At 57.4% G+C, this 22,662-nt stretch overlaps 1 protein-coding gene and 1 long non-coding RNA gene across 3 annotated transcripts; one reads left to right on the forward strand and one right to left on the reverse strand.

The window, feature by feature from the left end:
- The first annotated feature begins 221 nt into the window (after positions 1–221).
- ZNF710 (zinc finger protein 710) lies at positions 222–22,662 on the forward strand. 2 transcript variants are annotated; one of them, XM_065076925.1, is made up of 5 exons: positions 222–405; positions 18,073–19,475; positions 20,496–20,687; positions 21,125–21,299; positions 21,819–22,662. In XM_065076925.1, exons 2-5 carry the CDS (start codon positions 18,093–18,095, stop codon positions 21,989–21,991), a joined length of 1,923 nt encoding a protein of 640 aa, XP_064932997.1. In that variant the 5' UTR covers positions 222–405; positions 18,073–18,092; the 3' UTR covers positions 21,992–22,662. The 2 variants fall into 2 exon arrangements, with proteins under 2 accessions (XP_064932997.1, XP_064932998.1); XM_065076926.1 differs by lacking the exon at positions 222–405 and adding an exon at positions 16,648–16,783.
- On the reverse strand, positions 13,366–16,779 carry LOC135580584 (uncharacterized). The gene is made up of 2 exons (XR_010475461.1): positions 16,604–16,779; positions 13,366–13,873 (listed from the first exon to the last, which is right to left on the reverse strand). It is a non-coding gene; the product is annotated as an uncharacterized LOC135580584 (long non-coding RNA).

Here is a 22,662-nt window from a genome sequence, read left to right on the forward strand (position 1 = left end):
TGGTGGAGGGTTGGGCTGACCGCGACCACCCAGCCTGACCACGCACCGGCCCCGCACAGCGAAGGGGGTTCCCCATCAGACACCCCCATCCCTGCCACCATCAGACAAGCCGCGCCCCGCAGCTTTGTTCCGCGGTACCGAGGGCGGACCCGGCTCCGGGGGATGAGCGAGCTGGGGAGGACGGGGCGGGGGGGGATTTCAGTGCTCGGGAAACTTGGTGGGGGGGACGCGGGGGCACGGCGGGAAGATAAAGGGCGGCCGCGGGCGGCCGAGTTAGGAGGAGCTGTTTTGCATCCCTTCACGTCAGCCCTGCCTCATTCCCTCCTTCTTCCTTCCTGCGCACCCAGCGCCGGGCCCGGAGCCGCCGCCGCCCCGCGCCCTGCGGAGCCGCCGCGGGAGCGCACGGTGAGTCCCCGCCGCCGGGCTTCTCCTCGCCCCCCACCTCCTCCACCGGGGGGACCCGCCGGGCCGCAGCGGGGAGTTACCGGTGCGCCGCCGCCTTCTCTTTCCCTTCCACCTTCCCCCCGCGACAGAGACGGGAGCGATGGCGGCGGGAGGCGGGGGGGCCTGGGGGCGGCGGTGCCCGCTCCGCACGTGGGGCCGTCTCCCCCCGTTCCCTGCCGACAAGTTTCCCCGTGGCCGCTCGCAAACTTTCTCCGCCGTGGCGGGGCCGGTGAAGTTGCGGGGTGGGCGGCCCGGCCCGGCCCCGGGGTCGGTACCTGTTGCGGGAGGGAGCGGCACCCCCGGGCCGGGCGGCGTGGGGGCTCCGGGGGGCGGCAGGGTGGGGGGTCCGCTCAGGGTGGGATGGCCGGAGGGGAGGGGGCGGGCTGGGGATCGGAGCGGTCGCCGAGCAGTCTCCGGGGTTGCCCGGACCCGGCGTATCCTCTTTCCGGAGCGGTCGCGGGGGCTGGGACGGGACCGGGACGGGGGCGAAAGCCGGGGGTCCCCCACGGGCCGCTCTCGAAGTTTGGGGACAGTTTGCAGGCGCTGGGCAGCGGCACGGCGGTGGCTGTCCCGGGTGTGCAAGTCCGGATTTACAGTGACGGAGGGAAAGGGCCACGGGAGGGCTGAAATGATCGGGGTGGGTGACTCTGTGGGGCCTAGGCTGCCCGGTCCCACGTCGCGCTTTCTGGCACGGAGGTGCCCCCGACCTCCTGGTGTCAGGACCCCACGATGGCTCCACGGGAGGGTCTCGGTTTGGAAGTCAGGCCAGGGTCTGCTTTGTCTCCTGCTCCCCTGCTAGGGACAGCAGCTCATCCTTGTTTGTACAGCCCTTTGATAGCTCCCTGTTAATCAACAGGATGCACTGGTTAAATTAGTTATAATTAATTAATTAGTCAATCATTAGTAGTTTCTTTGTAAGCAGCCTGTGTGGGCAGAGGAGGGGGAGTGATGAAGGGCGGCATCCTGGAGCCCACTCTCCCCCCAGGTCTGCACCCGAACTGCGCTGGGCTGCCAGCCTGGGCTCCGTGGCTTCTCCCATTGCAGATTCAAACCAGCCTCATGAAGCTGAATATTCAGCAGTTCCAGCAAACATGGTTTCAGTCTGATTTGTGCAGGCAGACCAGACTGGCCTCAGCCTTGGTACGAGCATGTCTCAGGTTGGAGGGAGACCCCGGGCCACAATTTCAAGGGAGTGGCAATAGGGACACTCATGCCAGCATCCCCTTTGGAGCTCCTGGGGGTGACCAAGTCCTGATGGGTGGCTGGGGGATGCAGCTATGGCAGCAAACACCGTTTCAGCAGCAGGATGGCAAGACACCTGTTCACACCCCTGGGTGACAGCTTCCCCACCGTGGGGTCAGGGACATCCTCCTCCTGAGAGCGACCATGAGCATGGCCCAGGTAACGCCCTGGCAGGGCCAAGCTCCTCTCCTGCTGGCTTCCATTAATGCCCTCCTTGAACAGTGATCGCATTATAGCTCTATAAAATGGGAAATTAGATCACAGTAACTTGAGCTGTGCTGCACACCAAGAAACATTCTCAGCCTAAACTTGGGAGGTGACTCTGGGGATCAGATGTGGATACCTTCGATGGAGGGAGTGGGCGCATCTTCCACGGTACCTGAGGAACGTGTCTCCTCTTGTTCTTTTGACGTTGGCAGTGTTTGGTTTAATCTCTTAGAAAGTGGTTTGAGTTGGTTTTGTTGGACCACAATGCAAAGAAGGTTTTTCATTTATAAGCAGTTTAGGAAACTGTGTAGAGACGGATGAGCACAAATGTCATCCTGCTCTACTGTAAAGCTGGAAATGTTAAGGAATAGGCAAAACGGTAGTTTTGTACCACAAAGAATGTGCCGGCATAAATCCAGTGAGTGAGAGCGTTGCCTACACTCCTTACGTTTATTTTACATTCAGGCTTTGTTAAGGAGAATGCTCCAATTCAGCATCTACTTGCTCAGGGTTTTGTTACCATCAGCTGAGCAGGTTGTGTCCGTGGTGTCCAGCCCAGAGCCAGGGCAGAGCGGTGACACTGTCGCCAAGGGTCAAGAGCGAGGGGTTCCTGCCGGGGCGGGTTTTGGTTTCCCGTGACCCATTACATGTGCTCCGGTGAAACGGTGAGCTCTGGCAGGTGGGAGCACTGCTCCTGTCCCCAGCCCGCAGAGCCCCTGCCTGCCGTGGGCGCACACGGAGCAGCCCCAGTCCCTGCTCGGGACATGCTGGCCGCAGACACGGGGCAGGTTTGCCTGGCAGAATGTTGCTGTGAAGTGCTGGGAGCACCATGTTCCTGTCCCTTGTCCTGCCCCTTGTGGCCCGGAGCCCCTGGGATGAGCCACAGTTGCCGCTGAGCTCTCTGAGCCTTCCCGCAGGGCCTGACCTTGGGGGCAGAGGACTGTGATCCAGGGATGAGCATTCTCCCATTGTCCCTATCCCACATTTTCCTCACCCAGCCCTGGGCACAGCTCTCCTCCTCCCCTAGTCCTCACCAGCAGCGGGACATCGCAGTGGCATCTGTGTTGGGAGAGGGACCAGCTCAGCCCCACAGTTTTCCCTAAAGCCCGATGTCCCTGGCCAGCGCAGGGCAGAGGAGTGAGCTGCCCGGGGAGGGTTGGGAAGGTTCTCTCACTGGGTTGAGCTGTGGAGAGGCTTCTGTATCTGCAAAACTCGTTGGCTGCCACTTTCCATGGCCCTGGTTTGGGTGCAGGAGCAGGGATCTGTCCCACTGAGACAGTGGGCACGTCAGGCAGTTTCCTTCCCAAACTTTAAATTAAGGGGTGGGGGAAACATGATTTTAAATTTTCCTAGTGGCGGTCTTTACTCTCAGCTGTCCATCTCTTGAGCGCCATAAAGTATTTCTAATGAAAATAACTCAAAAAAACAGGTAATCATCCTGCCTAAAAAGTTCTTTGTAAAGTCTGCAGCTTTCACAATGCCCTTGTGCTCTCGCTGTCCTCCTATTTCTCTGAACGTTTGTACAATGTTCCCTGCAAAGTATCACAAGTTTTTTTTAGTAAAGAAGTGACCTGGGGAGGAAGGCTTCTTGTTTTTCAGATGCCAGATCTCCTGGATCACTGTGAATGTTCCCAAGTTGGAAGAAAAGCCTCATCTCCCACCCTTCCTTCCTTCCTTTCTTCTTTCCTTCCTTCTCAGGCCACCTCTAATTTCACATCAGAGAAAATCAGGGAGACAGGCAGTGTCCGGACTGCTCTTTTGTGTAGGGCAAGGAAAAACTTGTAGAAACTTCGTTTGAAACTTTGTAGGACTTGCTCCTGAGGTAAAAAAGAGGGAATGAGTGCTGTGGAGCACCGGGGGCGTGCAGCCTGGGGGCTTGAGGGGCATCAGGGTGTACAAATGAATTAAAAAAAAACAACAACAACAACAACAAAAGAAACCCAAACAAACAAACAACAACAACAACAAAAACAAACAAGACACGTTATTTTTAATTTGAAAAGGTCAATGTTCACCTCAAGGCTGGGGGGCTAACAATGTTACACTGGGTTTGTGCAGGTCTATGGGATGAGATGGGGAACAGGACCGGGGGTGTCAGACGGGAGCAGTGCCGAGCTGGCAGGACCAGCGGCACGGAGCGCAGTCCCGTCAGCACGCAGAGCTGTGCCGGTCGATGGTGAGGAGGGCATGGAGGATGGGCACCGTTCCCAGGGCTGCCCGGGGCTTGGGGAGGTCCCGGAGCAGCAGCCGGCGTCTCCACCGGCCCTGGGTGGCTCAGAACACACAGCTGTGTGGGGAGGGGGAAACGAGGGAAGTCCTGATTCACCCGAAAAGGGATGCTTGCTTGCCAGGGGTGGCTCAGAGGAGGGAAGGGGCAGCACAGTGCAGTGACTGTGACATTTTGTGGGAGTACCTCAGCAGTAACCTACAAAGGAAGAAAGTTTGTAACTGTTCTTCGCCTTACAAGGTTAAAAATTAACTGAATCAACCCCAAAACAGACCTGAGCATTGCTGCCAGCAGTTAAGGTGAAGAGCTTTGGGATGCAGCTGCGGCTGGAAGTGCCGATGGGTGGGACGCTGCTCCCTTAGTGAAGCAGGCGGGACGATGCACCTGGAAATGCCACCACTGAGTTTTTAGGCGAAGGGCGCAGGGAAGGGTCTGACAAACCCCCAGGGGCAGCAGCAGGTTGGGGCCACAGGAATGGAGGTCCTGATGTGTTGGGGGTGTAACACAGGAGCTGTGAAACATGCTGGTGAGGACAGATGTGCGAGCAGACATGTTTTGTTGGACAACACTGACTAAGAGGAATCCCCACGGTTTTGAGAAAGCAGCAGGTGCCGGAGGGGGCAGCACAGAAACCCACCTGCAGAGCAGGAGCTGATGGGGCCTGGGGATAAGTATTGATACCAAACACACAGCACAACTCTGGCCTGAAAATGGCCCCGCTCAACACCCTCCACTGCTGTGTTCTTTGCTGTTCCGTGTGTTCTGTGGGCGCCTGTGCCCCCACAAACAGCCCGTGTCCCTCCTGCACGTAAACCCTGAGTATCCACAGAGCAGCCAGCGAGTGACAGACAAAGGGGTTTTCACTGAGTAGGAAATATCCATCAGTCCTTTAAAGGCTTTATCTCAGCACGTCGGTTTGGGGAAGAACGTATTTTAAGAAGGAAGCAGCTGGTGGACATGTTCATTGTTTTACTTCCACGTCTTGTGTATGTGGAGCTGTATTTCTGCCTGGGCACTGAACACCCAGGCAGTGCAGGAGCCGTTGCGGTTCAAAAGGGGAATTTCGTGGGCATTGCAGGCTGAGGCCACAAATGGTGCAGAAATGAAACCGTTCGGTCTTGCTGCTCGCTGTCCAGCCTTTAATGCCCTTCCCTGCGCGGTGGGGCTGTGTCCTGCAGCCGTGGCATGGCTGGATTTGCTCCTGGCATAGCGGGGACTGGCCAGCGGCACCGCGGGCTGGGGAAGCCGGGCTGTGCCCCTGGAGCCGCCATCCTGCCATGGCTGTGGGGGACCCAGCGAGGAAGAGGAGGGGAGGAAGTCCAGGCAGAGCTGAGGAGGAAGAGAGCTTGCCACTGGCCTCTAAATTTGAATTTCCTGTTTCTTGGCAGTGGTGCTGGCTCGTGTCTGTGCTCCGTGTGCTGGTCACTTCTCCGACAGCTCATTGCTCCTCTGTGATAGCCAGCTCTGTCTTGCCCCTGCTTTTTCTTTCAAGTTTTTGATTCTTTGGAGCTCCCCAGGTGCTTTTCCTTCCCTTTGCCCTTACTCTGGCTAGGGCAGCCCCAGCCAGGGGTGTTAAGCTCAGTGTCGGGGCGTCTCACTCCCAAGACAGACACCGAGGTGTGAGCTGGAGGATGGTGTTGGGCTGTTTTCTCTCGGGGAGGCCTTTGTTCAGCATTCACTTTGCTGTTTTCCCTCTGAGGAGGCAATGGCTGCAGCCCCTGACCTGCTGCTCCTTCAGCCCCTTCCTCGCCCTCACTGTGTTTCTCTCCACCACGCCGCTCTCCCACCATAACATTGGAACTTTAATATCTCCGTGCTCTGTACCTGTCGCAATCTTTTTTTTTTTGCTTTTTGAGCCATCTGAGAGTTCCCATTTTCAGGCACAGATGGACCTGCTCCCCTTGGCTTTGCTCCGGAGATGTCCGTCCGTGTTCTCTGTTCCCGGCTGTTCGGCGCTCCCTGGGCAGAGCAGCTCCGCATGGCTCTGGGTGTGGAGGCACAGGTGCCCTCCAGAGAAAAACAACTTTCTAGAATACAGAAGAACTGAAAGACCCTTTTCAGCTGGTGGTACCAGCCCCTCTGCTGTGTTTCTCCTCATCCTTCCATGTTTTCTGCCCTGGCCGTTCGAAGCCCATCAGGGTGACTGCAGAACGCGTCTGCAGAGAGCAAGCCTTGATTTATGGGGCTTTGCGTGGTTTGGTTTCATTTTATGATTATCAACAAGGGACACATATAAGCAAATTATTTCAACAGCTGAATATTCTGTATATTTATAGGACTTTCTTGCTGTAAGAAGAAAGAGTGCAAGATACAGCAATTATGCAGATTGCAATGAAAATGGGGACTGGGGTGGTTCAAGCAGACTCGAGTGTGAGCCAGCCCTTGGTGCTGCCAAAGCAAAGGCAGAACTACAGACAAACCAGCCTTGTGGATATGTTAAAATATTTAATAACATGAGTAAAAAGCACAAACATCCCCACCCCCCTCAGTCATGGCCAGCAGTCTGTACACTGCATTTTCCATTAAATTTGACAACAATCTCTGCTGAGTGCATCCCGTGGGGGGTTCATCTTCCGGTGCCTGTGGCAGCTCCTGCCTGGGTTTGCCCAAATCTGCCTGGGTTTGCTAGTGGCACGGTCTGCTCAGTGCCAAGGGACGCTTTCCAAGTTCTGTGAGAGTAGAAATGTCCCCATGGCCACTTGTCCCCCTACTCGCAGCTGCTCCGGTCCGATGCATTTCAGGACTCAGATTTCAAAGTGTGAATTTCTGCTCCCCTGGAGTCACTGGGAACGTGAGGGATGTTGGATGTGGAGGGGCCCTTTCTGCAGGGATCACCTGGATGGGTCCCCACTGATGTGTCTGGAGTGGAATGAAAAGTAGCTCAGCTCAAAAAAACCCAAACAAACAAACAACACAACAAAAACCACAACCCAACCCCCAAACTTCACTCTCTCATAGTCTGAAATTACATACTCAGCCTTTATTTTCTGAAGTGCCTGTCCTGTAGCTGTTCATTATCCTTCGTTAAGATACTCCGTGCCTCCTGGCTTGGAGGTGTTTTCCATATCAGTCACTGGCTCCACTGCCTTGCGTTGTACCTGTCACCGCCTCACACTTTTCATCTGTGTTCGGTTAGGCTCTGTGCTGGAGGATTTTTCCTTTAATGATGAAGTTCAGTATTTTGAAGTAGACTCTGTGTTCCTGCGGTGCTGCCGGTCGGGGTGGGGGACTGGGGACAAGCTGCTGTCCCCAGTCCCCAGCAGGGTGGGTGGTGGACGGGGCTGGTGTGCGAACACCGGTGCTTGGAAACCCGTTTGCTGAGCTTCAGTAAACCAAAACCACTGTGGCACGTTAGCCACGGTCTCAACTGAGCCCCTAATGGAACACAGGCATAATTAGAGGTAGAATCGGCCTTGCTGCAGCCGAGGACATGGCCGGAGCCCCTCCTGGTGCTGCTGGGAGCCGGCAGGATGGAGCAGGGCAGCGCCATCGGCTGCGGTGGTCTGTGTGCCAGGACAATGGCTTGCCTACCAAAGCCCTCGGCATCCTGGACCACACACTCCAACCACCTTTCCAGCTGCTCAGGAAAGGAGCTGAGACATTTTTCACCTTGTGGCTCTAAAAGTAATATGGTGTTTGCAGACAAGCAGTCGGGTCTGCTCCTAAAAGGGTGCAATGTGTCCGACAGCACTGTTAGCCCAGAAATCAGAAATGGGACGTTCCGGGGGTCCTGGGTCCCCAGCCCCTGGGCTGCCCTGAAGCTCTGATTCTCCCTTGTCCTTTCACCCGTGGGCCACAGAAAAGTGCACTCGATGCATTTATTTAACATTTCTGCCCCCACACAGGTGTCACCGGTGAGTCCTGCAGGGGACATTTCATGTGTGGGAGCCATTTCCTGGGGACACTGAGCTGGGAGGTCCCGTGTTCCCCCCGCTGCTTTGGCCGTGTTTCCCCTCGCAAAGGCGGATCGGGGGATCTTCTCCCTTCAGAGCAAACCGGGTCATGCTGTGTGTGCTGGGGGACCTGCCGTGGCTGCAGGCTCACAGCGGCTGCTGCAGCTCCTGGCAGTTTTCTCCAAAGCAGGATGGCCTGAAAATCGTAAGTTGGCAGAGGTGACACAGAGTGAAATGTCCCCTCACCGGCAGCTCCTCGCCCCATGCCGACAGCAGGACCTGTCTCCACACACTGATAACAGGGCTTTGGAGGCTCTGACAGGTTTACGTGTGAAATATTATGTGTCTGAGGATTAATTAGCATGCTCAGGTTAGCCCCTCTTGGCAGTGGTTCTGGCCCAGCAGTACGAAGCAGCCCGGGGGCTGGGGAGCACTTCCCAGCCGCTGCTCAGCACGTGGGGAGACTGAACTTACCAGCAAAGCCACGTGCAGTGCGGAGCGTTCACCTTCCTCCCGGCTGGAAGTTCTGGCTGCCGTGAATGGATCTGCAGTCCCCAGGTGCCCATGTCCCCAGTCTCGCAGCCCCACGTAGGATGGAGCCCAGGGAGGGGGTGGCTGGATCTGGGAGGTGTCGCCCTGCGGGCAGCACTGCCTGTGCACGGGCATGCTCTGCACATGGAGAATATAAAACATATATTGGAATTGTTCCTGAGGTAAGGGTAGTAATGGTCTTGAAAGTGACTTCCCACTATGGGGGGGGTCTTCTCTCGTTCCTCTCACTCCAAGAGGTTGTTTCACATCCTATCAGGCAACTCCTGTTCCCTTTGGGGTGGCACACAAGTCTCATTTATAGCATTTTGGTTGGTTTTCCCCTTTTACAGCCAGCCAGCTGGGCCACACATACAAGGGTGCTTGAGCTCCTACTTATGTGTGTCAGTCCCTCTGACCTCCAGCCACTTTTATGGCTCCGCTCTGGGGTCCTCACAGTTTATGATTAACCCCTGACCTAGGGATGCTGGGCAGGGGATGCGAGCAGGAGGTGCTGGGCAGCACAGGTCCATTTTGCCGTCGCATCAACTGGGGTGCGGCAGGACCTGGGGTGCCTCTTGCAGGGTGCCCTTTGGGACCTGCTGTCCTGGGGACTCCGTCTGCAGCATTTTTCACTGCTTTTCTGCACTCCCTTTGCTCTATGTTACCGTTTCTCTCTCCTTGCTGTACTGTTTGGTTCATCTCCACACGAGGGTCTGTTCACCGCCCACCTCTGCTGAAGAAACTGAACCAAACGGGTTGGTGCTGGGATTCGCAGCCTCATCAGGGCTCTCCTGGCCAGGGTCTCTGCTGTTGCCTTCATCTGCTAGGGGTTTTGGGGTCTGCAGGGTGCCGGGGCTGCACCATGCACCGGCCCTCCCCCTGCCCCCTGGCACCTGCAGCGCCTGGCCCAGAATCAGGCCCCTGGTTTTGTGTCTGTCACAACCATCCCTCATCTTTCCTGGCGAGGTCTGGGGTTTGACCTCAATCCCTGGCACCCGTCGCTCTTCAGGGCTGTGCTTGTTCCTACAGATCGTTTTTATCTGGGATTTGCTCTGTGCTTGTTCCTGGTGGTTTTGCATCTGGGGGACCTTCTGTGTGAGGACGGGCCTTCCCACAGCCGCTCTGTGCAGAACTGCATTTCCTTTTCTACATATCTGCATGTGTGATTACTGGGAGAGGTATTTTTTAAAGTAGCTCGGCGTTTCTTTCAGGGAGTTAGCAAAGAGCAGATTTATTTTCTGCTGTGCTGAGAATTAACTCCCCTTTCTTCCTCTTCCCTCTGCCCCCGCTGGAAAGAGAGAGAATGCAGAAAAGAAGAAAGGATTTACATTGTGGTGGTGATTGGCACAGGCTGTGAATGAGAGGTCATTTCATCTGGCTGTTTCTTTTCAAGCGCTCTTTTTTTCATGCACACTGTATTCAGGCTGGGAGCATTCTTTCTTTTCAAAGCTTCTCTGTCTGTCTCTCTCTTCCCCCTCCTTTATTTTTCATCCCTTTTCTTTACTTTTGCTGTCTTTTCATTCTGTTTTTCTCCACCCCCTTGGGGCTCCATTTTTTCTTTCCTCTATTCAGTTCCTTTTTTCTTCTTGCGTCTTTTTTGAATAGCTCTTCTATTTTCGGAGAGGAAAGGGAGTATGTGGAAGAGAAGTCGTTGCAACAAGAAGGAACTTGAAAGTCTTTCTTTCCCTGTTTATTTCACTTAAAAGCAAAAATTGTTTTCCAAGGGAGAGCGAGGTTTCTGTGCAGAGCCTTTGAAGAGGGGCTGGGACAGTGGGATTTCTCCCCGCTCCTCGCCGCACACAAATGCCATCAGTCCCAGCCTGCGGCCAAACCAGAGCCCCCAGAGCAGGGGGTCTGTGGGTGGGTGCTGGGTGCGGGGGGTTGCTGGGTGCGGGTGCCACAAGCGGGGATTCCAGGAGGAGCAGCTGCTTCCTCCACCCTGATCGAGCTCGCCCCTGCCCACTGCTCACCCCACACCTTTGGGCACCAGTTACTTGTATTTAATCGCTATTTCTGTCGCTGGGGCTCCTGTGCAAGCGAGCGGCAGCATTTTCAGACACGAGGTGACAAAAGGCTCTGGCAGCACCATCCCAAGAGCTCTGCCCAGTGTGTCCCTGCGTCACGCTGGGGAGGAGGGAGATGGATGGGGATGGAGAGGCCATGGTTGTGTCATTTAGAAGGGAGAACATTGTGGTTGCCTATGGGAGACCACGGGATGTGCCGGGGAGCAGTGCCAGGGTGGCCAGTGGCCATGGAGAGCCCTCAGGTCTGATGACACAGGGCTGCAGGTTGCCGGGTTCCACGGGTTCCAGCCCTTCCCCAACAGAGGAGCAAGAGGGCTCTGGCACACGTCCATAAGGCCACGGCGATCCTGGCCTGGTCTCATGGAAGGTCCCTGGCTGGTCCCTGAGCCGCTGCTCCCCAGCACAGTTTGGTGCCACCAGCAGCTCGCCATCCAGGACTCCCAGCAGCTCCATCGTCTTGGTTCCAGAAGAGCTGCCTGGGCAGAAGGGCTGATAAATCAGGCTTAAAGCTTTGTCAGCGTCTGCTGAAGAAGTGGTGTTGTGCGGAGTAGCAAGGCAAGAGGAGTTGTTTAAGGGAGGTGGCTGTGGGGGGTGACGAGAATCCCCCTCTTAAGCGCTCACGCCCGAGCTGCTCTGGACATCGACCATCAGTCAGGTTGGCCGCTCAGGGAACACAGGTTTCAGGCTGTGCTGGATCGCTGGCTCCCCCATCTGCTCTGGCACGGTCAGCCTGTGCACAGGGGGTTCCTGGTGCAGGGAACAAACCTGCCCTGATGGCTCCGGGCTGAGCTGCACACCACAGAACGGGGTCCCTGGGGAGCAACCCTGCACCACCGAGCCAGACCTGGTCCCCCACTCCTTCTGCCGTGCCCGGAGCCCACAGCCTGTCCTCCTGTGCAGCATGTCCTTCCAGCACCCCATGGCCAAACCAGTGCAATTAGGACTCTAATTTTCAGAAAGCATCTTTTCCTTGTTAATTTTAGTCTCCCCTGGTTGCTTTGACATAAGGCAGAAGTTGAGGGCTGGTGTAAGACACAGGAGCAGGCGCTGGCTGGAGCCACCAGCTCTCCCGGTGTGAGAGGGGTGGCAGACGGGGCTCAGGGCCGGCTGGGGGGGCTGTGCCTGGCAGCCTGTCCCGCTGTGGAATGCGAGGCCGAGAGCGCGGGTGTGTGCCCAGGGCTGCTCCAATCCTGCCAAAACCATGGGTCTGGGTGAACGGCAAATGCACGTAAATTCCAGCAAAGCAGGGACCCCTGGCATAGCACCGCAATGGCAGAATGCGGCAGGTGAGCTCAGGAGGGTCCTCTGGCTGTCCCATCCTGAATGTCTGCTCGAGTGAGGGCAGAATTCTGCTTCCCCTTTGTTTGGGGCTTTTGGGGAAGGCTGGCAGGGCCTGGCCAAAGCAGGTAGCTGTACCACTCTTGGCAGAGGGGCATGGTAGCGCTCGGGCACGGGCAGGAGTCCCTCTCGCACAGGTGGGCTGCGGGAGCAGGAGTGGAGCTGGTGGCACAGTGGTTAATTAAGTAGATTATTTTTTTAAAGCGAGATTCAAATAATTGTGACCCTGAGATAGAGAAGACATTGGAGGAGATGAAAAGGAGGAAGCAAAGGACAGAGGTTTGGAATAGAGAAGGAGATGAGGAGATAGATGAAAGAGAAAGGAGAAAGATAAGAGGGAGAGAGGGGACAGATCTCCAGTGCTAGATGGGTGTTGCCAGGGAAACGGGAAGAATGAGGGAGCGAGGGAGGGATGGAGGAGCGATGAGGAGCAGAGGATGCTGGGGGTGGGGAGTGATGGAGGGGCGATAGAGCTGCGCTTGGTGGAGGAGGGCGGCACGTTCTCCGCAGACAGGGAGGCCGGGGCGGGACATCCTGGGTCAGGGTGGGTGCCTGTCTGCTGGGGAGCCAGACAGCATTGGGGGTCACTGCTCTGTCGCTCCGTGGTGACTGACTGCAGCATCGGTGGCTGCTCCCAGGCCGAACCCTCTCACCCCGGGTTCCATCACTGGAACATTCCTTGCCACCCTGGCCAGTGCTGGGGGACTGGAGAATCCCTCCAGTCAGAGTTTGCCAATAACCTGGTAGCTTCAGAGGTCAGTGTTTAATTCTCACCAATAAACACAATGATTTGGGTAAGATTCACTAACAGAAATATGAACAGGGCAGCTGGGAGGGGTTTGACCCAAGCTGACAAAGCGGGTCAGACATTGTGTGTCACACACACCTGATGTCACCATTTTCCCCAACTTGCTTTTTCACCTAATCTTACTGGAAAACATTTTCATGCTGCAAATAGTAGCTTGTGTCCTTTTTTCTTTTTTAAATCAAAGCTCCAAAAGACAATAATCCCTCCCCCAGAACCACTTCACGTGATACACACAACCCCATGTACATCTGTCTGTGTCAGAAAGTGTATCCCAGGCTGGAGGGAGCAGTTCTGCTTTCTAATCAACTTACAATAAGCAGCTTTTTTCTAGAGAAGTCATTTAACAAAAGTTTTCCTTTAAAGGCACAGATAGTATCTAATATGGAGACTGATTGAATGAACTCTGAAATTGGTTTGATTTCTTTAAAAATGCCGAGTTTATTTGGTAGCAGCAGCCCAGCACCATGCATCCTCTTCCCTGTTTCTCAGAACTTTGGCTCACCAGGCCTGGTGCAGGACAAATGCTCTGGATTGGGTTTATGAATAATTTTGGTTGTTGTGATTCTCAGGGAAAAAATATTTTTCTGTTTAGAATTTTTGTGGGTGCTTTGAGCAGCTTTATGTGAAAACCACAAGAAAAAAAAAAAAGGATGAAAGACTGATTTTTCCTTTATTAAATTTAAATGAAAGCATCTTCTAAGAGAGGAAGAAAAATAAAATCAAAGGTATTCTCACAAATATTAGAGGTTTGTTGATCAGCAGGGGGGCTCCGCAGAGGGGCTGCAAAGGGTTTCACAACGGGGGTCCCACAAAGGACCTCTGCAATGGGGTCCCACAAAAGGGTCCCACAGCTGCCCAGCCCTGTGGCACCTGTCGCCGCTGGAGTTCGGGTTTGGGGGTGCAGCTCCGGGGTCTGCGGGGTGCCTCCCTCAGATGGCCGGCACAGGGACTGGCGGCTGACAGGAGCCTCTCGAGGAGCTCTCTGTCCCGCTGCTGCCTCCGCTGTGACACTGCTTTTCTCTCAGTGCAGAAAAGTTCCAAAGGCCCCCCGGGTGCTGTGGGTCGGTCACAGGGCCTGTCATACCGCAGGTGGGTGACAGGAGATGAGCAGCTGCTGGTACCGGGCGTCCTGGCAGCCACACATGTGCCAGCGCTTACCCTGATGGGCAGAGAGAACATGGGGCAGCAGCTCTAGTGAGTTGGGGGTTTCTTTTCCTGCAGAGGGAGGTCACAGCTCCTTGGGATGGCTGTACAAGGTAAATCTCACAAACTCTTTGGGTTTTGGGTGCCCTTGGCTCCCTGTCCCACAGGAAGGGCTGGGTGAGATTTGGTGTTGGTGACATTCAAGGTCAGGAAATGGAGCCCAAAAGCAAACAGGGTTTTTGAAGAGTCGAACCCCCAGCGGAGAGTAGAGGTGCTTGGTGAGGTGGTTGGGGGCTACAGCCCCTTGTAGAGACCTTCAACAGGGGCACATGGTCATTTTCTCTGTTTCCCCGCACCAGATCTTGGACATTGCCAGCAAACCTCGTATGTGTGCACAAGTGAGGTATTCATGACCCAGACGTGATTTTTCAGGCTGCTCAGTTTAGATTTAGGAAGAGTCCTGTTTCCAGAGTGGTTGCATTGTTGTCTGCTGTGGTTTGGCTGCATGAGGGGCTGGTGGGACAGTGCAAGGCCAGGTGAAACCGAGGGACTTAAAACACCAAAAAGAAGGGAGAAGTGTCCAGAGATGGGCAGCTCTTAATCTGGGGCAGTGGCTGGAAAACTGGAATTCGGCAAGAAACCTGTTGTGGGGGATGGAGAGGCTGTTGTGCAAAATGCTGCGCAGGAGACCATTCTGGTGTAAAAGTCCTCAGGTGAGAGGTGTTTGAGTGGTCAAAGATGAGCAAGGGAGGTAAATACAAGTAAAATTACACAAGTGAAAGCTATGTTAAATATATATCTATATATTTAAGTGCCTCAAGACTGGGAGGTGAGCGAGACACTGGTGGAGGCTCTGAGGGGGCGGCCGGTGGGTTGCGGGTGGGGGGCAGGGACCGCAGGGATGTGCCAGGGCAGAGCCGGACCCTTCCCAGTGTGTTGAGAAAGGCGGGAGGAGAGGAGAGATTGCACGGAGACAAAAACCTCGGAGGAGTGGGAGGAGAAATACTGAAAGAAAACCAGATTTCACAACCCCCAGAGGAGCAGGGACAGGAGCTGCTGCCACCAGCCCTGGGTGCGTCCGTCCCATGAGCATTGGAGAAGGATGACAGGCCGTGGGGGGACGGGGAACGCGAGGCTTTCGGAGGGGACATAAACAAGTGCATTTGTGTAACTCCGTATGTGGGCAGGCGACTGTTTCCATTGGCAGAGGAGCTGGAGAGCACCTAAACCTGAGTTGAACGTTCAGATTTAAGCCCAGGGGAGGGCTCTTCACCCCAGGGGCTGTCAGGGTGTTTCCTGGGGGAGCTGAAATAGGTGACCCAGCCTTCCTTGCCCACGTGTTCGTAAACAGTGTTTCCAACCCGCTCTGCAGGACCCGAGAAGGCTGAATATGGAAGTGAGAGCGAGAAGTGAAACAAAAGCATCTGTCCCGTCCCCACTGCTCTCCCCGCGGTGTTTGTGCAGCTGCAGCAGCTCCACGGGCTCTCGTGGCCTCACTCCTCAATCACAAAGCTCTATGGCTCACGTAGCAGAGCTCGCATGTTCCATAGAGAAAGTGTGAGGAGTGATTGGTGTAACACAAGGGGTTTATTTTTGTACCAAGGCTCAGAGGAGCTGAGCTCATCCCTGTTCCCTGAGTGCTCTGGTCTAGGAATTACACTTTATTATACTTTCTTCTAAAAGCCTCCAGTTTACTTGTCTTGTGCTCATAACGGGGGCAGAGACCCAGAGCTGTGCAGGGGGTCTGGCTGACACCCCCATCCCCACTCCTCCCCAGTGCTGGAGACAGGGAAATCACTTGGGTCCCATATCATGTCCCCTCTCCTGTCCCAAGGCAGCTGCCAGGCTCCCCATGCCAGGTCAATGTGGGGCTGTCCGGGTTGAGTGTCGCCCTTGCACGGTGTTTACTGGCACCTGCCATGGGGAGCAGGACCCAGTGGTGCCTTCCTGTCCCCAGCCAGGGTGACAACACCGGTTGCAAGAGGAGGACGTGGGTGGTTATCGTCCTGTGTAAGTGCCTGTGGAGAAATCCTTGGGAACAGCGAGATCTTAACTGGGCTGTAAGGGACACCCATTGTATGTGGAAACAGAAACTGCTCCAAACCGCGAAGGAAAACAATCCAAAACTCAATGGAAAGGCTTTTCCCCTGTCTCGCTCCAGCCGAGACCCCGGCAAGAAGAGGAGGAGGAGGATGATGCTGAGAACCCGCCCTCGCCCCGCGGCGGCCGGGGCGGTGGGCGATGGGCCCCCGGGAGCCTCCCAGGAGAGGGGTCCCGGGGCCCGGCTGTGCCCGCCGGCAGCCGCCTCCCCGGCTGCTCCGTCTTCCTCCCCATCCTTCCTCCCGCTCTCCTCCCGCCGCCGCCCTCCCCCCGCTCCTCTCTTTGTTTCGCTGCCTCCGCACTCCCCCTCCTCCTCCCCCCATTCTCCTCCTCGCCATCTCCTCTCTCCGGTTCCGCAGGGGGCTGGAGGTGAGAGGGGTCGAAGATGCCCCCCTTGTCTGGTCTCCCCTCCGTTTCTGGCGGGCAACCGCCCCAGACCCCGGTGTCTGCTCTGCACAGCCCGGCTCCCTGGCCGCCGCGGGGAAGGGCTGGCAGAGCTGCCTCAAGGCAGGGATGCCCGAGCAGATCCAGCACGGCGGGGGCTGAGCCACCCGTGCTGCCCACACGGGAGGGATGCTGAGGAGGGACCCAGTCCCCTGGGTGCCGCCCCCCGGGCAGCAGACCCCACACAGCTGGTGTCTCTCACCTCTGGCTCTTCCTGATTTCACGCTGTCTCTTCTCCCCTTCCCCATCACTTCCGCTTCCCCAAAGGGACATGTGTGCCGTGCCGTGGCGTCTGGGTGGGTGCAGAGCTGGCATGAGAGGACACAGGCCACGCTCATCGGGCTTGCAGAGGAGCTGCAGGAGCAGCAGCTGCCTGTGGAGTGTGAGTGGAAAGGCCGATGTGCTCCTTGTCCCTGCAGCTGTTACTGGACGGGCTGGTGAGATGTGGCGTGGAGGCCATGCGGGTGCTGCAGTGAGAACTGTGGGGATGATAACTTCTTGGGGGGGTTTCTCTGCTCAGAGAGTGATTATTTAGCCCAGGATTGCCTCTCACAGTGTGCAGGTGCTCCTGGGACTGCGACATAATCTGGTTTGGAGTTTATTCCTGTTTTACCTCCCACATAGGATTTCTCTTTGTAGCTGCAAAATAATGATATTTAGGAGAACGTTCTTCACTGCAGGAGGCAGCAGCAGCCTCCTCCCTCACTTTCATCTGCTCTCCCATCGCCTCCCTGCCTGTCCTCACTGGCTGCCCCAGAGCTGCTGGGGGCCCAGTGTTGCCCCATGGATGGGTCCCGGGGCAGTCAGGTACTACTGCTCCAGGCTCTGCATCCCTTGGGACCCTGTTACATCCTCTCTGGGGTGGGTACTGGGCTGTCAGGCCCCGGGGTACAAGTGAGCCGAGTGCAAGAATGTTCTCAAAGTGTTGTTTTAATCCTCACTAAACAAAATGCATAAACTACCTTCCATCCAAGGGGAGTGTTTTGGCAGCTGGTGCATCTTTCCCTGACCTGCCAGCATGCTCCTCCACGGGCAGAGTTGCTTGTACCTTCACATCCCTCCCACTTCTCATTTCACTCTGTTTTGCTTTGTCCCTTCCCTGTTTCCCAGCCCCAGTCACCATGGAACATGCGGGAGCCAACTGGAGGAGTCTGGGGACGGATGGCAGAGCAGCAGCCCCAGGGTGCAGCGGTCCCTGCCCCACTCTCCTCTGTGCTCCATCCCAGGTTCCCAGCCTGTTCATGGTAGCATTTCCTGGGATTGCTGGCTGACTGCCCCGAGCGCTCAGAAGGGGCTGGTGCTGGTGGGGCGGGCACAGGCTCTGTGTGCCTGGTGAGGAACCCCAGCTCTTCAGAAGGGCCTCATTCCTCCCTGCAGCTCTTCCCATGCCGGTCACACCATTTCGGTGGGAACATGCCCCGTGATTGGCTCTCCAGGCTGGTGGGTCCCAGAGACCCCCAGAGCACAGGGAGCTCCTGGTTTGTCCCAGGCTCAGGAGCAGAGCTGCTGTCCCCAGGATGCCCCACACCGGGTGCCGCCGCAGACCCAGCCTCTGCCAGGGTCAGCAAAGGGGTGACGGCTGGAACGAGACCCTTGCCGAGTGGCGTCACTGGCGGCTGCGTGGCAGCAGGGACACCAGGAGAGCTAACGACTGTGTCTTTGCCTCCGCAGCCATGACAGTGTAGGCAGAGATGGATCGCTTCACCGAGTGCGGGACCCAGACAGACGCAGTGGTGGTGCTGTCCCTGGCGCAGGCTGCGGTTCTGGGATTGGTGTCTGAGAATGAGCTGCTCGGGGCCACTGTCAGCCCTGCCAGCTTCTTGCCCAGCCTGGGAGAGGAGCTGCCGGACACCATGGAGCCCGGGGAGCCCGAGGGCGAGGAGCAAGCGCCAGGGGAAGGGCAGGAGGAGGACGCCTTGGAGGCAGAGTCCTCCCTGGAGAAGCACGCCCGGAGGAGGAAGCGGCCTCCTGTGAGGCTGGTGCCCCAGGTCAAGTGCGAGAAGGCGGAGGGTGAGGTGCTGCATGATGTGTCCAGCCCTGGGGATGAGGAGGGCGAGCAGCAGCATGGCTGCCCACCCCCCAGCCAGGAGCCCAGCCAGGAGCAGGCGGTGCAGAGCAGCGCCATGAAGATGATTGACCTCAGTGCCTTCGGCAGGAGGCCCCGGCGCCTGCGGCACCTGCGCCGGCACCCATGCCTGGAAGGTCCCGAGAGCCACCCTGGGGACACCGACCCGGCTGTGGCAGAGGGCGGCACTGCGGGGGCCCTGCAGACCGAGTGCCCCTTTGAGGCGGGCGCCTCGTCCCCCGACGAGGCGGAGGCCCCCACGCCGGCATCCCCCGAGCCGGTGAAGAGTGAGCAGAGCTTCAGTTGGCAGGAGCCGGGGGAACTGGAGGCAGCGGGGGCCACCAGCAACAAGAAGGCGCAACTGGACCGGCTGGACATCAATGTGCAGATCGACGACTCATACCTGGTGGAGGCTGGGGACCGGCAGAAGCGCTGGCAGTGCCGCATGTGTGAGAAGTCCTACACCTCCAAATACAACCTGGTGACCCACATCCTGGGCCACAACGGCATCAAACCCCACTCCTGCCCGCACTGCAACAAGCTCTTCAAGCAGCCCAGCCACCTGCAGACCCACCTGCTGACCCACCAGGGCACGCGGCCCCACAAGTGCGAGGTCTGCAGCAAGGCCTTCACCCAGACCAGCCACCTGAAGCGGCACATGCTGCTGCACACCGACATCAAGCCCTACAGCTGCCGCTTCTGCGGCCGTGGCTTCGCCTACCCCAGCGAGCTGAAGGCCCACGAGGTGAAGCATGAGAGCGGGCGCTGCCACGTCTGCGTGGAGTGCGGGCTGGACTTCTCCACGCTCACCCAGCTGAAGCGGCACCTCGCCACGCACCAGGGCCCCACACTCTACCAGTGCCTGGAGTGCAGCAAGTCCTTCCACTACCGCAGCCAGCTGCAGAACCACATGTTGAAGCACCAGAACGTGCGGCCCTTCGTCTGCACCGAGTGCGGGATGGAATTCAGCCAGATCCACCACCTCAAGCAGCACTCACTCACACACAAGGTAGGGGCAGGGGCTGTGCCCAGAGATGTCCCAGCTCTGGACACGGGTGTTGGGAAAAGGGTTGTCCCAGTACCCCAAAGCCCTGTCCAGCCCTGGGACACGAGTGGTGCAGGTGGGCAGAGGCCCCGCGGCGGCTGTCATTCATTAGGGGTCATTAATTAACAGTTAAAGGAAATTGTTACAGGCAGGAGCCTTGGGACTGCCCAGACTCCTTAATTGGACCTCCCATCCCTGGGGAGCAGGGTTCAGAGCTGCTGCAGGTGCTGCACGGGGTGACTTGGGGGACCTGGCCACGTGCTGCCATGGTCCCTCCACCGGGCAGTGATGAGGGGTTCACCCTTTCCCAGGGGTTCTTCTGGGGGCAGTGACTGGCCTGAGCCAGAGAGCAGAGCTGGGTCTCACAGCCAGGCTCCCAATGCCCGTCCAGCCGCTCTCCCTGCAGCCACCCCCCACATGCTGCTGGGCTCAAGCACAGCCCTGATGTCCCTGCGCCAGGTCAGCTGCCACGTGGCAGTCATGGTCCCCAGCCAGTCCTTGCCATGGGTGCCACTTTGCGGAGCTGCTCTTGCTCCAGCAGCGCTGGCCGCATACTGGGTTTTCAAAGTGCTACAGGTGCATTTCCAGTGCAGGCGAGATGGTAGAGTCTGGGGTGAGGCAGGATCCTGCCCGCTGTGGGACCAGGCAGTGGGAGTTGCCCCTGGGGCAGTTTGGGGGTGGCTCCAGGGTCTGCACTTGCAGAAGGGGCAGGAGAGGGGAGCAGGAGGTGCTCTGTGGAAGGTGCACATGAGCTGATGAGGGTCAGTCTTCCCCTGTTTCCTGCAGTCCAGCCTGCTGACAGGCCCAAAAGTTCTGCATAGCGCGAGGAGCCCACCCCGTGCCCCTTGGGGAGCGCAGGTCCCGGCTCCACCCCATGCCCGGCATATCCATGTGCCCTGGCTCCCGCGGGGCTGTGCAGGGCCCTGAGCTGCCCCGGCAGCACTGGGCGCTGGTCCCACCATCCTCTGTCCCCACCCCTCGCAGGGTGTGAAGGAGTTCAAGTGCGAGGTGTGTGGGCGGGAGTTCACGCTGCAGGCCAACATGAAGCGGCACATGCTGATCCACACCAGCGTCCGGCCCTACCAGTGCCACATCTGCTTCAAGACCTTTGTGCAGAAGCAGACACTCAAGACCCACATGATTGTGCACTCACCGGTGAAGCCATTCAAATGCAAGGTATCGTCAGGGGTCTGTGGCAGGGATGCAGATCTGAGCGGGGTGCAGATCTCGGGGGGGTTAGCATGGGCCCTGGTGTGCTGTGCTCCCAGAGAAACCCGGCCAGGCTGGGCTGAGTCCTCAGGCACGAAAAAGCAGTTTTGTGATGCCTCCCTCTGTTCACTTGGGCAAACAGCTCGTCCTGATGCGGCTTCTCAGAGCTGCACTGCGAGCAGGACATGGGTACCGCTAACAGAGGGAGACAATTAGTGCCTTCACTAAGGGAGAAGGGGAAAAGCAACCCCAGTACTCCTGGGAATGGGTGGGAGCAGTGGGGTCCCCAGGACAAGCTCTGCTCTGGGACACGCAGTTGCAGGCGAGCGGCTGCTGCAGAGCCCTTTGCTGGGGTGGGGGCAGCAGCAGGAGAGCACCTGCTGACCGGGGACCGCTGCCCACAGGTCTGTGGGAAATCCTTCAACCGCATGTACAACCTGCTGGGGCACATGCACCTGCATGCGGGGAGCAAGCCCTTCAAGTGTCCCTACTGCTCCAGCAAGTTCAACCTGAAGGGCAACCTGAGCCGGCACATGAAGGTCAAGCACGGGGTGATGGACATCAGCCTGGACAGCCAAGGTGGGTGCTAGTGTGGCCAGTCCCTATCTCAGGGTGGGTGCTGTGGTGTCCCTGCACCAGTCCCTATCGCAGGGTGGGTGCTGTGGTGTCCCTGCACCAGTCCCTATCGCAGGGTGGGTGCTGTGGTGTCCCTGCACCGGTCCCTATCGCAGATCGGGTGCTGTGATCTCCTGGCTGCGGCTGCTCCTGGGAGCACCCAGCTCTGGGCTGATGGCTCTGGGCACCAGGCTGTGCCGCCGCAGCTCCAGCCAGCGCCTCTTGGCAAGCTCAGGTCCCGTTAGAAAAATAAGTTAAAATAAATAGCTCCTCAGGGAACCATTAAGACTTTGGCATCTCTGGACAGGGTGGTCCCCTCTGGTGATATGGTGGCTGTGGTTTCAGTTAAAGGGTTTTGCAGGGTGGGAGGGGGTAAATGCTGCTGACTGACTGTCCCCAGAGGGGACAAGGGTGCTGTTGGCTGTGGACCTTCAGCATGGAGGGAGGCAGGTCCAACACAGGATGTCCCTGTCTGAACCCTAGATCCCATGATGGACCTGGCTGGGACCGAGCACGCCGAGCTGGATGGGCAGCAGGAGATGGACGACTTCGAGGAGGAGAACTCTTACGGCTATGGAGGGGTGGGCAACCCTCCAGATGAGCACGCCCTGGCTGAGCAGGCCATGAAGGAGATGGCCTACTACAACATGTTGTAGCCGGGGCTGGGGGCGGCTGCGGGGTCTGTGGGGGCTTTGCATGGTGAGAGCTGCGGCACCTGCCAGACCTGCACCCCCGCCTGGGGCAGGAGCTCGGGCTGGATCGGTGGAGGACCAAACAGGGATGTCCGAAAACCTCTGCCAGGGCAAGGGCAGGCTCTGCGTCCAGCCTCCTTGAAGCTGCAGGCAGGGGAAGGTACATCCCAGAAGATAACGAGCATTACTGATTATTCTACCTCCTGGGTCCTCTCCCATGGCTGCAGCCAGCTGGCCCCCTGTTCCCCCCAAGTGCCCTGTGGGGCAGAAGCCCCTATGCCTGCAGAGGGGGGGTTTCATTTCGTGCTCTGCCTCATCTCCCAGGCAGGCGAGAGCATCCCACTTGCCCTGGCACTGGCCATGGGCTGGCTCAGGCAGAGCCATGGCAACCTGTACGGGGCACATACAGAACAGAATATTTTCTTACAAACTAATGGCAAAGCTCAGAGGAAGCAGCAGCTCCGCGTATGGAGCAGCTGTCGCGAGCAGTATATTTAAAAGAAGGCAAACCATGTTCAACTTGAGCAAATGATGGTATTTTGAAAGTAATTTATTTTTTTCCAGATGTGCCGCGTGGTTGGATTTATCTTTTCACCGAGTTCAGTTTCCTTCAACCAATGTGCTTTTTAAACCTG

Source organism: Columba livia, chromosome 11 (genome assembly GCF_036013475.1).
Source record: "Columba livia isolate bColLiv1 breed racing homer chromosome 11, bColLiv1.pat.W.v2, whole genome shotgun sequence".
In the NCBI taxonomy this organism is placed as follows: domain Eukaryota; kingdom Metazoa; phylum Chordata; class Aves; order Columbiformes; family Columbidae; genus Columba; species Columba livia.